The 14,284-nt window shown below is 34.5% G+C and overlaps 1 protein-coding gene across 3 annotated transcripts in view; it reads right to left on the bottom strand.

Moving 5' to 3' along the window:
* Positions 1–1,713: 1,713 nt before the first annotated feature.
* LOC147071881 (uncharacterized) overlaps positions 1,714–14,284 on the bottom strand; it is a 426,219-nt gene continuing 413,648 nt past the window's right edge. For all 3 annotated transcript variants that reach the window (XM_085947408.1, XM_085947406.1, XM_085947407.1), the window contains 8 exons: positions 10,556–13,964; positions 9,294–9,535; positions 7,852–7,928; positions 6,184–6,589; positions 5,338–5,468; positions 3,765–3,917; positions 3,374–3,537; positions 1,714–2,566 (listed from right to left, as the gene is read on the bottom strand). In XM_085947408.1, the coding sequence (XP_085803534.1) occupies positions 2,434–2,566; positions 3,374–3,537; positions 3,765–3,917; positions 5,338–5,468; positions 6,184–6,589; positions 7,852–7,928; positions 9,294–9,535; positions 10,556–13,964 (4,715 nt within the window). In that variant the 3' untranslated portion in view covers positions 1,714–2,433. The remainder of the gene's footprint in view (positions 2,567–3,373; positions 3,538–3,764; positions 3,918–5,337; positions 5,469–6,183; positions 6,590–7,851; positions 7,929–9,293; positions 9,536–10,555; positions 13,965–14,284) is intronic.

Genomic DNA, 14,284 nt, shown 5'->3' with positions numbered 1-14,284 from the left:
TATAAGCTTGGTAAATAATTAAGAATGACAGAAATACAATTAAATTACACTACACCCTAAAATGTACAGTTGACACTTTTAAAAATAAAAATCTCAATATTGAGTATTCTAATAATTTCAAGTAAAAGAATTACTTCAATAGATATACTAGGGATTATAACTTCACGATCTTAAATGGCAGGATATAATAAGATAGAACAGCATATCTTTAATATTGATAACTATAATTTACTTACTTTGAGTAAACAGCCATTCGTGGAAATATCTTTTATATACAATTAAAATTCACACGTAAAACCCACTCAATAAGAGTATTTTCATCCATTCATACTAATTTTAACCTAGCGAAAAACAGGTAGTATTTGAGGTTCTGTTACTATGTATGTGTTAATGTAATTCCATTATTTTAGTAAGATACATGTTACTATGTATTATAATATTTGGATTGTAGGTTTACTGATCGATTAACGTGTTCTTAGTGAATTAGAAAGAAAAGAAAATGTGCAGAATTTTATCAATTCTTATTAACCTGTTGTTTTTTCACATAGTAGCCTAAAAGACGATACTTTTACGGATTCATAAACAAAAATATTATTAACTACCTAGAATTGACAGTTACATTCATAAGCTGTACAGAGATAACATAGATTGTGCTATTTAAAACATCGAAGATTGTGTACAGTAACAATAATTGAATAATATTTTGTTTATTATCAATAAATTACATTTAATTCGAATAGTGATATCATTTTTATACACACATAAGGTGACATAACAACATGTTTCAATAAATAAATTATTGGTGCTGTTTTATGCTGTTCTACTTACACTAACAATATAAAGTTTTCCTTTTTAATAATCAAACTGCACCGAGACAAAAAATGCAGATGTTTAATATTGAAGATTTGAGAAATATTTACATTCGGTGATTAAAACTCACACAGAAAACCAATTAAGGCAAAAAGTCATATTTAAAAAATGAATGAAGGTTATATTAAAATTTGTCAACAAATAGAATTTTAAGCTGCATCATTTTTTGTACAGAGAGATTATTAAAAATGATAGATCATGTTATATTAATGAATTCCGTTAATTGGGTAATATACGAGTACACCATGGTTAACACCAGTTGTGAGGGGTGGAGGTAGGCTGTTAAGATCCGATATAAATAGATCATACATATTTGTTTTCATTGAAGTAATAATACAAATTGCAGATGGTGTTGGTTAGTTTTGAAATTGAATTAAACCCTGCCTAAACCAAACCATAATAGTTTAAGTACGCAATAAAGAATACACATTACAGATGGTGTTGGTTAGTTTTCTTTTAAAAATCATTAAGCACTGCCTAAACCAAACCATAATTGATAAAAAATATTCTTCAATCAAAAAAATTATCTGTTATTTTTACGCGGGGTTTAATTGAATTTTAAAACTAACCGATACTATCTACAATTATTGTAGTCTAAGTTCAATGAAAACAAATACGTATCACTGACAAAGTTTATTGTGAACTATTTACGTCGGATCTTAACAACCTACCTCTACCCTTCGCCACTGATATATTTATAAACATTAATTTTTTAATCTCGCAATATATTTTAACACTGGAGTGTGATTGATGATTTCGTGGTTACCGTGGTTACTTACCATAGTAAACACAAAGAAAACACTCCAATGTTTCAATAATAGAAAATATTATTGAATTTTTCCTGCATAATTCATTACCTACAAATTAACCACATTTCATAAATTTATATAAGTACCAACTTTACAGAGGAAAATACATTGAAAATCACGGCCCAACTGAATCAGTTTTTCCAGCTATATATACTTCGCACTATACCACTAAGCTTTAATAGTTTTAATAATTATTATTAAGATTTGTTCCCACGGCACAATTTTTGAAACTGACAGTATAATAATGTATCAAAGCAGTCTTAGTTCAATATCAATTTTGGACCCACACTCAAATCACGCACAAACAAAATTGTATTAGTTGCCACAATCAATGTGAAACTTTTAATTGTAGATCGTGCTTAGCGTGTTATGTAGCAAATTACTGTATATATTTGTGTGAATCCATGAACAAATGCACAATCATAATAGTATGAATGTGTGCAAGAGGTCTTATATATGTAAAATAGCAGTACCTACACTAATATAATTTTTTGCACACATAAAATGTCAGAATTTTCTATTTTACTTAACGTAATGGTAATTTCACATGTATCTGCCTTGATGTATTTTTGTATGTTGTTCAGAAGTGCCGCAGGAGCAAATCGATTTTTTTTTAAATAAGTATCTAATTTATTAATTGTTTATGGCCACATAGCACGTAATCCGTTTCAGTTTTGAGAGGTCAAATTGACAGATTGCGGTGGCCAGTACACGTAGTACATGGTGACTGCGTCTAGTTGAAGAGGGAGTGCCTTCAGAAGTTGCTGTCAAAGTCGGATCTTCTTCGTGGGTACAGAGTCCGCACCCCCTCGCCTGAATACCCATAATTTTGGGATCCTCCCCCTCCGCCGCCACCATTGTAGCCATAAGTTTGGGAACCACTGTACCTGAAGTAAAATACATAATATATTATATTATACACCATCCCATATCTCATTTAGTATAAGCCAATTATTAATTTATGATGTTCACAAAGTGGATAAAGAAGTCCTTTAAGTGAGAGGAGCTTAGCAGACCCTTTTTAAGAAACTCACATAAGTGGAACATAAAATTGATATCCGAAGCAATTCAATTAGAATATGCCACATTTTCTCAGAATTATACGGGTGCCAATGGATAAGCTACTAGTTTAGGACATATTATTGTAGTTTAAAAATCACTTGGAAATTTTCGATACGGTAGTTATTTTCATAAATTTTGAAAAATTAGGCATTGGCGTAATTAAATCAGTTTTCACAAAACACGGTAGATATTAAATAATCGGTTAGTAGGTACCGAGTCTTTGTGGAACCCATTGATTTACTATATAGGGTAGGCTTTTAGCTAAATTCGTATAGATTTGAATCGTACATAATTTCTGATAACTTGTAACGCAATCAGGGCTGTTTATTGGTTGGCATATTTGTATTAGACAGTATGAGTCAATGGAGTGTTAGTGAGAACTAGTATGGATCGGTATCCAACCAATGAGTTTTATATCACTATGATGCAGATGAGTCCTAACTGAATGTGGACTCGTAACGCTTTTTGTTCATAAAGGCATCTCCATGAGCACAGCGAAAAAATCATATAATTTGGTACCTACCTAAAAATATATGTCATATTTAATTAGAGATACCTATGTTATTTTCAGATGTAACAGAATTTAGAAACATATAGTTCAATCTAAAAATCATAGTATAAACACAACTTACCCATAGTTGGTGTTGCCACCAGTATAACTCTGAGATCCTCGTCCAGAATCTGGAGCATAATGTTGCTGATGGTATTGATTATAGTAAGGGCCCCATTCGGAGCGCCATGAGTCCCCGGGATTGCCAGGATAGGGCAGGGGATCCAGCATAGCTGTGGATCCTCGCTGTAATATTAATATACAAATTTCATGAAGGTTTTTAGGATACTACTTTTTTTTACGAGTACTAATAATTGAGAGAGAAAACGCTAATATTTAGAAATATCTTAATAATGAAACTGAGCTTGTTATAAATATAATTATGGAAATAAGTACGAAAAATAAAACATAAAATTAACTATTTATTTAATTATTGTTATTGAAATAAGACAAGATCAAATAAGTATTGTTACCTTATTCCTGGGTGGGTATGGCGGTTCATGCTCGTGCATGTAAAGGTCATCCTGGCCAGGTCCTCCCATGTGGGACTTGTCCAGTTCTCGGAGCATGTCCTCGCTCAGAGGAATCGGTTGTTTCGCTTTTGCATTCTTCTGACGGTTCACCAGCTACAACGTAATACATATTTTTCAATTAGCAGTCCAAGAAAACATCTATTGTCGGAGTCTTATATTGTTATCTAAATAAATTAAGTAAGTAATTACTACAATATAAGCAGGTGTTGAAGAAAAACCTTTTTCTAAATATATAGAAAAGTAAAATTGAAAAAGGTTTCCTAAGGCTGATGATTACATTAGCTGCATGTTATTCTTAATTGCAGGATCATGTTTAGTAATGTTGAAACTAAGTGTTCGGATATTTATTTGCCGAGATCTAACTGAGATGGAAATGATCTAAATTATTTAAGTACCTACATAGCCAAAACGGCATCAGCAACCGTTTGTCATTTTGTTTTTTTTTAATTCACAAACAGTGTATGCAATGCAGATAATATGGATTAATATTAATTTTTCTATAAGTAATACCAATGCCTGCCGATGGACGAATGATAACGTATTCGCCTATAAAATCAAGGGTCTCGTGTTTGAATCCTAGGTCTGACAAATTCACGTGTCATTTTTCAATGTGTGTTTAGATTCAGACCATGGATCTAACTAATACATTGATACATTAATAATACATACACACTAACATCCGTATCTTGAAAATTAAAATTGTCCATTAAGAAACTTCTTCTTGAATCGGACAAGATTGACATCGAATTGTTGAATCAATGACAAAAAATAGCAATAATTAAATCATAGTAAAAATGTTTTGGAGTCGCATCCAGCATTAGAATATAAAAAGTTTATAATTACTTCCTCTATTTTGATAGTTTAATCATTATGGTAAAAGTAACTGGAGAGTGTCGGCAAAGGAAGTTTTTGAACGAGCCCAAGACTCGCCAAGGGTTGTAATGCCATAAATAATAATCTTTTTGGTTGTCACTGTTGTTGGATAGGTTAATATTCACCTCTGATAGGAATGTTTCGAATAGTGAAATACTACATGGTTAAGACGATACTTCAGTGAAACGGCAAATAATTTTCAACTATAGGCGCGACGAAATTTTGGACTCGCTGGCAATTGGAGACCGAATGTCGAGGTATGAATACGTCAATTTGTTTCGTGATGGCGACGGGGGTATTAATTCTTAAATCATGTAAAGATGACTAAAAAACATTACCCATTTACTTGAAAAAGAAAACATGTCAATGAATATATTATTATTGTTACTAATAGAACAATAAACAGAACATTAAATGGACGCATGTAGGATTTATATGACAAATTATATTTCTTTCGGCATGTGTCATTTACACCCGCGACCCGCAATCCGCGCATCGCCTAGCCATGATCTTTTTAGACCATGCCTCAACTGAGGTATAGCCTTAACGTAGATGGATTAGTTGGATTTATAGCATGAATATTGAATCTTACTCTAGCTGGACTATTCCAAGTTTTTTACCCATCGAGGACAATACTAACCACTGTGACACCAAAGATGACCACAAAGAGAAGCGAAGCAAGAGCAATCACAATAACGGCGATTCCCCACTGCGGCAGGAGCATGTTATCTTCCGCAAAGCCCACTGAAGGATCCAATCGTTTTGGCAACACTGAAAATAAATACATAGGTATAAGTCACTTCAACGCTTAGGTAGTTAATAAGAAAATTATTGTTATTTTGAATTTGAAAGTAAACGAAACAATGACATCGTTCGCTTCAAGGAATAACACTATTCATATGTTTGCCTATAGTTAGCGAAGGGAAATTAAATGAAAAAAACAGCTACCTATTTCACAAGCAGCGGATATTATCACACGGTATAAAGTTGCATGACCATTTTCGAATGATAATATTCGATCCATATGAAACGAGGGAATCTGCCTCCGCCGGTAAAGAATGGTCTTGTTACTTTATACCACGCGATAATATTCATTGCATGTGAAACGGGGGTAACTCCTTCTCATTTTCTCCTGAAAAATTTGCTATGTGCATGTTCACAATTCCACATTATGTACATTATCGGACAGCTAGTTATTTTTGTCTTTATGGTTTTACAATAAATACTTGCTATGTTGTTAGAATTACCAAAATAATAATTAATGCCATCAGTAATGTTCATATTATCCTATGTGCAGGTATATAAAAAGATTAATTAGGTATTTATTTTCAAATTTTTCAAATTCAAATCACTTACCCGGACCTGTGTAGTGACTAGTTACAATAATAGATGTTACTACCCGTTGATAAATTTGTACAATACCCACTTATTAATTTACACTGACAGGTCAAGTCTAACTATAAGTAAATACAAATTGACATCTCACCAATAAACTCCGTGTAAACTGGATCTAAAATGAACTTTCCAATCTCCAATTTCCCCTTTGATCTATCGATTTTTTGGACAGAATCATTATTCCCTTCGAATCTATCTTCGGTCGGTTGGTCACCCAGCATCATGTCAGGATCGAAGCCGTCTATTTTACGTCCGGTCAATCTGTCTGGGGGCGGTGTACCATCGTCGATTTTGACTTCTTCTACTACACTGCCAGCAGGGGCGTCCGACAGCGAGGTGTGGAACATCTTCTTCAGTTCGCTTGTATCGATTTTTTCACCAATCTCGTTCAGTTCCACAAAATAGTCAACGAGGACTGATCCTTCGCTGAAACCGTCAATTCTGATACCCTTGTACCATTTTTTGAGATTGGGAGACTTTGAGTAGGCCGTGTTCAGCTGTAATAAGAAAGAAGATCATGATTAGAGATAGAAATACCAAATTGAATACAGTAAATCCTTGGATTGCGAGTGTTTTGCAAGATAACCAACGATTTTTAATAAATTTTAACTTGATAAATGACCGAAGTCTTGCAATACGAGTAATATGTATACTCATTGTCTGCCGAGCGTCACATGATCAAAACTGAGCTGATGATTCTTCTCTTTCTCTTTCTCTCTCACTGAAATTAGTTGAGATATTAGGAATAAGTACTTTATATTTTATTTAAATAATAGAAATATAAATGATATTTTGTGTCATTTTTAATGAATATTTTTGAGTCTTGGAACAGATAATCTGAGTTTCCATAATGTCTTGTGGGAAAATTCGCTTTGGTATACGAAAAGCATTGGGCTACAAACATGTATCTAGAATGAATTATGCTCGCAATTCAAGGTCTGACTGTACTTAAGAATTTTGACTGTAAATATAAGGAAAAATAAAAATATAAAGCCTTATACATTATTTTTATTTTGATATTTGAAATTATTTAGCAAACGCATGAAGGTCGCATGAAGAACGCATAAGTTGGTAAACTCCTCAAATATTGACATGACTCAGTTGGCATTCCGATTTTTTGACACATGCAATGGCTACCATTTTTTATGTTCATTGTGATTACTACACAAAAACTTAACAGGATTATTCAACTAAATAATAATGTTAAAGTCTAATATTATCAGCAGCTTATCTACTCATCGTGACAGATTGTCCTTTTAAACGCCCTGGAAATTGGAAAATAAATGTTATAGCAGTAAGCATTGCGAAAGTCTCTGCAAATAAACCTGTAATGTGAAGTCATTTGTAACTAACTTAATCAGAGTTGGTCCTTTTTTTTTGCTTCAATTTTATACATTTAGGCTCCATCTCTATATATGAAGGTTTTTCAACATCTTTGGACTGTACGGTATTTTAAATGGTACATATTTGAAAACAAAATGAAATTGAAGTAACATTGAAACAAGGTGATACATTATTTGGGGTTCAATTCTTTATAAAGCTAATAATAAATGAACTATACAAATGTAGCAAAATGATATTTTAAATACAGCCTTTTGAAAGTTTATTTTTCCAGCCAATTAACTTATTACTTACTCACTTCAGGTTTGCTGTTAGTAAAATAAAGTATGACATCAACCGTTGTCCAAATCGTAGGAATATCTTGCATGTAACTATTTTATCATTGTCTCAGTACTTATATGCAAAAAAATGTCCATACCTCTCTAGACACCTCGTTCGCAAGTAACTGCCACTCTTTTGTGTTGTGATCCAATAGTTCAGGAACCCATTTGACTCCTGAAATAGAAAAACGACGCACATTACATTTATTGATATAAAGAATATTACTGTTCCTCTCTGCACTATAATAATTCTAAATTGAGTTGATTTAAAATTTATGAAATCACTTGGTAGAAGCCCACCTAAGGATGTATGAAAAAAATATCTAAATTCTTGTAAACTATTAGCAACTTTACACTGGCAACTATAATTATTTAAGAATGTGCCATATGAATAAAATAATAGAAAAAGATTACTTAAAGTTCTTATAAAGTTGGTGTCTAATTCCATCATCAACCCCTCATCACCATAAGTTATCGAAATGGGAGGCGTCTAATTACAAAAAGCGACAAGTCCACAATTCGATATTTGCGGGAAACAACGTTTTTATGTTTCAAGCTCCAATTATTTGTTTTAACGTAAGATTATTTTTTCCGTTGTATTTTATGTCGAAATTAGAACCAAATGGCAATTTGTTTCAGCCGATAAACTCTTAAATGTAATAAATATAGGCAAAATAAAATTGGACGTAGCGCTACTTGTACCTCACTTTTTAATTTATTATACATAGGGCACATATTTCCGTGGCACTGTCATGTCACCAGATGCTACAGCATGGGAGATACCATTTACAATATTGAACGTTCCCTCATTGGTTGCCTTAAATACGCGCGAAATCAACCAAGCTTTAAATAATATGAAACACGGACTTGGCGCTTTTTGTAATAATTCGAGACTTAAAATATTTTTTTTTGTAGGGTTTTGTCGCGTTTTGCAATTTATAAATCAATACGTATTGTGTAAAATTATACAAGGAATACGTGCGTATTTTTTCCTCGATTTTTATCAAATGTGGACTTATCGCTTTTTGGAATTAGACTCCTTATGGACAGAATATCTTTTAAAACCTACCAATAAATCTTTTTCATGCCTTGCCAAATATTGCCCATATTATAAGGAACCACGACATTTTATTATAATATACATTAAAAATCTAATTTTAATAACTATTTTTTCAGTGTTTAATGAGAATGACAGCAACGCTATTTTCATTTATTTTGTTCATTTGTCATCGACTTCAAATTGATGTTTTTTATATACATTAGATTATTATGTATTGTATAATAGTACATTATTATGATACTTTTATTTGAAAGAATTGATGAGGAAAAAATTACTTGGCATGAATGCAGATATGCATTTTCACACAGAGGGTTTTTGAAACCGGCATTTTGTAACAGGTAATTTTCTAAAAAATAGTAGTCATGATCAGGTGAAAATATTTCTACAATGATCATTAACTTTACTATTTATTATAAAAATAACCTCTCCATAAAACATCCCATTGAAAACACAGTAATCTTTAAAAACCTCTACACCAACCTCCGACAATTTTGATAGTGGCTGCCAAGTCGCATTCGGATCCGCATTGTCCTGGAGTTGTAGGCGCTGCCGTGCTTGTGGTAGTAGTAGTGGGGGTAGTGGTCTTGGGCGAAGGCGTGGAGGAGCTGGCTTCAACGCTGCCTTCGGAAGTGGCTGTAGCCGCACGCTGAGCCTCCAGCAGCTTCTCTATGGAGAATGGAGTTGTCGACTGCGTTGGCCAGCCTGTGAATTCTGTGGTCGCTCTGAAAATTAGTGGTTAAATCATGACGTTATACAAATGTGAATCTTTTTGGATGGCGGATGACAACGAATCTATAATTTCAGTAAGGATGACAGAATCTAATTATTTGAAAGATATTCTGCAGAAAGGAGCAATAAGTTTAGCAATACTGATTCAAACTCTTATTTTATTTTCTGTATGTGTACTTATGGATAATAATGTATTATGCAAAGAGATTGAATTTTGGTATTATGTACATAATATCTTGTCCACTTGAATATTACAATCCACGAAAGTAATAACCCCTTAGTCGTATATACATTATATACAGATACAGCATTTATTAGATAGTTTATTTAATTTGTATTATTTATAGTACTTATATTATTTATTTTATCATTTTCAGAGAAATAATGTCAACCCATAGACTAATACTGCCAACCGTTTGGATCTATAGCTATATTATCATGTTTTCCAGTTATCTATAAAGACTGTGTACCTTAGTGGTATTTTGCAAGACTAAAAAAGAATTTGACAATGAGTTCATCATTTTGAGAGCCCAAATTTATTTCAAGATATTATCTCTCTAAAAATGTTATTGTTCAATAATAAAATAAACAGATAATATTATAATCTGTCTGTAAAGATGTGATTGGCTTTAGTTTAGCAGTATACAATTCGTATAATATTATTTAATGGTAAACCGATGATTAGTTTTAATAATACAACTTGCATGTGGGAGGTTCCAAAAGATTGGGTTCAACAATCTACTGTTGAGTCATTTTTAAGCTTTGTTCAGAAAAAGGAAATGGGCAATTAAATAATAAATTTGATATGAAATTCCACATGCGTGAATAAAGCAACACTGTCTTGCAAATGCTCCCCAGTCGAAAATAAAATTTGAATAAAAGCATTTTAAAATTAAAATTAGCTCCTGGGTGATAATTTCGTTAAGACAACGATCATAGATAATATAATATAGGAATGTGACGAATACATTTATTTTATAACATTTATGTTAAATTCAATTATTGTTGCTCACCTAGTTGGCCATCCCTTTTGAATAGACGGCGCCGACACTCCTCCCATCATGGCACCACCTTCGTTGCTAGGTTTCGAAGTAGTCAGTCTTTTCCCTGGCTTTCCTGCTCCAGGTCTCGAAGGGAAGACAATTTTAAATCCGTTAGATACAGGTTTGGAAGCTGCAGTGGCGGTTTCGGTTCCATTGTCATTTGCCGCTTCAGTCTTTGTCTTACTCTCTTTGTCACTCGTTTTCTTGTTGAAACCAGGCGGAAGAAGCGAGGAGACATCAACGACTTTGACTTTGTCTAAAACGGATGCACTGTCAACAGAGGTTGAATTGAGTTTGAATCCAGGAGGTAAAAATGCGGATATGTCAACTGTTTTGGTGACAGCAAAGGTTTCGTTCGAGGATTTCGTGTTTTCAGTCGTGCTTGTAGTGAGGTGTTTGTATCCTTTAGGTAGGAGTGAGGATATATCCACAGGTTCCGCCTTAGAAAGTACTCCAGCATTTTTGCCAAGCTTTGAGGGTTTCTCTGAAGAAGTGTTGGTTTTTCCAGGTGCTTTGTATCCGGGTGGTAAAAGATGACTCAAGTCTTCAGGTTTTATATTTTTAAATAAGTCTTCAATTGACGGTGGTTTCTCCTCTTTCTGTGGCTTGAAGCCTTTAGGTAGAAGTGCGGATAAATCTTCTTTAAATACTAATTTATTTTTGAAAGTTATGCCGGCTCCCTCGCTAGTGCTTTGAGAATCATCTTTTTTACTGGTCTCCGGCTTTTGAGTTGTCGATTTAGTTAATTTTTCTGTTGTTGTTGTAATTTTTCTATCTCTAAAACTGGGCCTGACTTTGAAACCGGCAGGCAAGAACCCTGCCAAATCGTCCATTGTGATTGCATCAAAAGGTAACTTTGTTTTCGGTTTTGCAGTTGTCGTAGACGGTCGAGAGTACGGGGAGAATTTCTTGATCGTGACCGGAAGCGGTTCGGGTGTAGATCTTTCAGTCGTAGAAGTGGTCGATGTAATTTTCACTGTGAATATTTGAGGGTTCGGAGGTACTGTGGTGACTTGCTCTTTGGTTATATTTTCATGTGGCATTTCTGTCAGAACAGCAAAATCTTGTTCTGAATCTTTGAATCCTCCAGATAAAAATCCACCGGAGAGTTCAGACTGTACTCGGTCGAGTTTGTCAATTATGCTTTCAGTAGATGAAGGAGATTTACTATCATGAGAACTGTATTCTTCAGTTACCGAAGCAGCGTCAACAGTTTGACTTTCAGGTACTTCAGTATCGGTTTCATCACTAGGTTCACCGTCTGCATCGAGTGGTTCTTTCTTTTCACTTTGTGCAACGGCTGGGAATGGTAGAAATCTTGCTCCTGAAACACTTCTTGATGTTTGAACTGAAGCTACAACTACCCAGCTCTCTGTAGCATTGGGGACAGTATTGGTATGTTTGTTTGCTTTATCATCTGATGAATTTGATGAAGTTGAAGAAATCGGCCTTTCTGTTGGTGCATTCATTTGAATAGTGCTCTTTTGGGGAGGGTTTGTACGATCCATAACAGAGAATGTACCGTTAACAACACTTTTTGTTGTAACTACAGATACAACTTCCTCTCCCAACAATATTGTTGGTGGATCAGTTGTGGCATTTTCACTTTCAGTCGTTTCTTGGTGAACTTCAGGCTCTACATAGTGTTCAGTGACGAAAGTAGGAGGCTCTGTGTTATCAATTAATGCACTGTCAACAAATCCTTTGAAGTTATCATCTTTAACCATTGTTGGTTTTGGCTTCATAGTGAGTATTTCAAAGGTTTCTCCAGCTGCAGTAGAATCTTCATCTGGAACTGCACTTTCTTCAACTTCTTCATATTCGACTTCTTCATCATGGTGACTTTCAGTTTCTTTCGTAGGAATGACTTTGCTTGAATTTTGTTGATGTATTTGATCCACAAGATTTTCATTTTCTTTTTCAGGAACTGAATCTGTCTCATCAACATACTCAGCGTCTTCATCATAATATTCAGTGACTACCGATGTATCCAATTGTTCATCGTTATTGATGTTACTTATAGTTGTGGCATAGCGGTCCCTTGATACATCTTTTGTGAGTGCACTGACTCTCTTAACATCACTTAAATTTGGATATTCAGTTGTGTATTCACTATCGATAACTTCACTTACATCATCAGTATTTTGCTCATCCTTGTTCAATTCAGTGGTTTCATATTCTTGGTCATCATTGCCAGGATCTAATGTTGTTTCTTGACCACTTTCATGTGAAAAGTTCTGATGATCTCCGCCGGTGGTAGTATCATATTTTTCAGTGACTTTAGATTTAATTACTTCAACATCTTCAGAACCGTTAGTCGATTTTCTCAATGTGTCTCCAAACAATCTTGAATCTGGGATTTCATCTTCTAATAAAGGCTCTAAATCAAACAGTGGTTTGTATTCGGTTGTAGAGCTGTAATGCGGTTTATGTGGACTAAATCCAACCTTATTCGACCTCAAGTGGAATGCTTGTCCTCTATTGGATGATTTAGTGGTTGGCGTAAATTTATTCTTCCTTTCCGTTTGTGGGGCAGGCGTTGTTGTGCTCGTGGGTTTAGGTTTGAACCTATTGCGGGTATTGGAGAAGTTATTTTCATTGCTGCTGAAATAATTTTCATTGATTGCAGACAACGGCTTCCTTTCTATATTTGTCTCTTCTTGTTTGGATGCACTATAGAAAGAAGGCCTTGAATTGAAAGCACTCCTGTTTGGAGGTTTTATTCTTGATGAATAATCGGTTCTAACCGGATTAAATGTAGTCGGTCTGGTTTTTTCAGTATACTCGTAAATATCTTGATTAACAATTTGCGCCGCATTTGGGAATCCGGAATCAAAATCAGCAGAATCTAATGCAGGAGTTCTGAGTATATTCGTATTGTACTCAGGCTGTCGTACTCGTGCGCTGTTAAAATGCTGAACTTCATCAGGATTATCCGGGTACGGATCCGGGTTATTAATAGTTATCTGTCCTAAAAATGTTTCAGGTTTCGATGGATCATGATTGTGTGAAGTTTGGACGTATTGAGAAAATTCTGGTCGATTAGTCGACGCAGGGTGTCCAAATTGATAGGACGTTGCTGCAACAGGTCGGTTTGGGAAAGGACCAGGTCTGTGAACTGTTTCCGTATTGGTTTGCGTTCTGTAGTCTCCCTGGTTGATGAAATATTGCTGGTTTCCTGTTTGAAAAGTGGCAGGCTGTTGCCTGTATCTAGAGTCGTACGACTGACTCGAGAACCCTTGCGGTTGTTGAGGTTGAGGCTGGTTGAACTGTCCTCCGAAGCCACTCTGGTCGAAGAAGGAGTTGCCGCTTCGTGCGCTGTTGGTCTGGAAGTTAGGCGCGAATCTGTTATCTTGGCCGAAGTAGAAGCCCGTTTGACCTGAAACAAAAAAGAAAACAAAATTTAAATGGTCGGAAGTACCAAATTTCGTCTCGAGTGGTTGGTTCTTGAGGGTGGCCGTAATGCCTCTGCCAGTCATTTTAAAACTGCAATTTACTATGATATTGTCAAGTTCTATAGACGGTGACAAATAACGTCGTTGAAAATTTCATAGTATTCATGTATTTTTTCCTAATTTTCAAAAAAATATAAATATAAATACATGAATAAATGCATGAAAGCTTTTTTTTATCTAAATCGATACGACCGCACCAACAATAATAAGGTTATTGAACATTTGTTCCGAATTTTTGGTACTT

This window comes from Rhyacophila brunnea, unplaced genomic scaffold (assembly GCF_057557595.1).
Source record: "Rhyacophila brunnea isolate RB1 unplaced genomic scaffold, BYU_Rbru_1.0 scaffold_2, whole genome shotgun sequence".
NCBI lineage: Eukaryota > Metazoa > Arthropoda > Insecta > Trichoptera > Rhyacophilidae > Rhyacophila > Rhyacophila brunnea.
The sequence above is the reverse complement of the archived record's forward strand: the minus strand, read 5'-3'. Positions and strand labels throughout refer to the sequence as shown.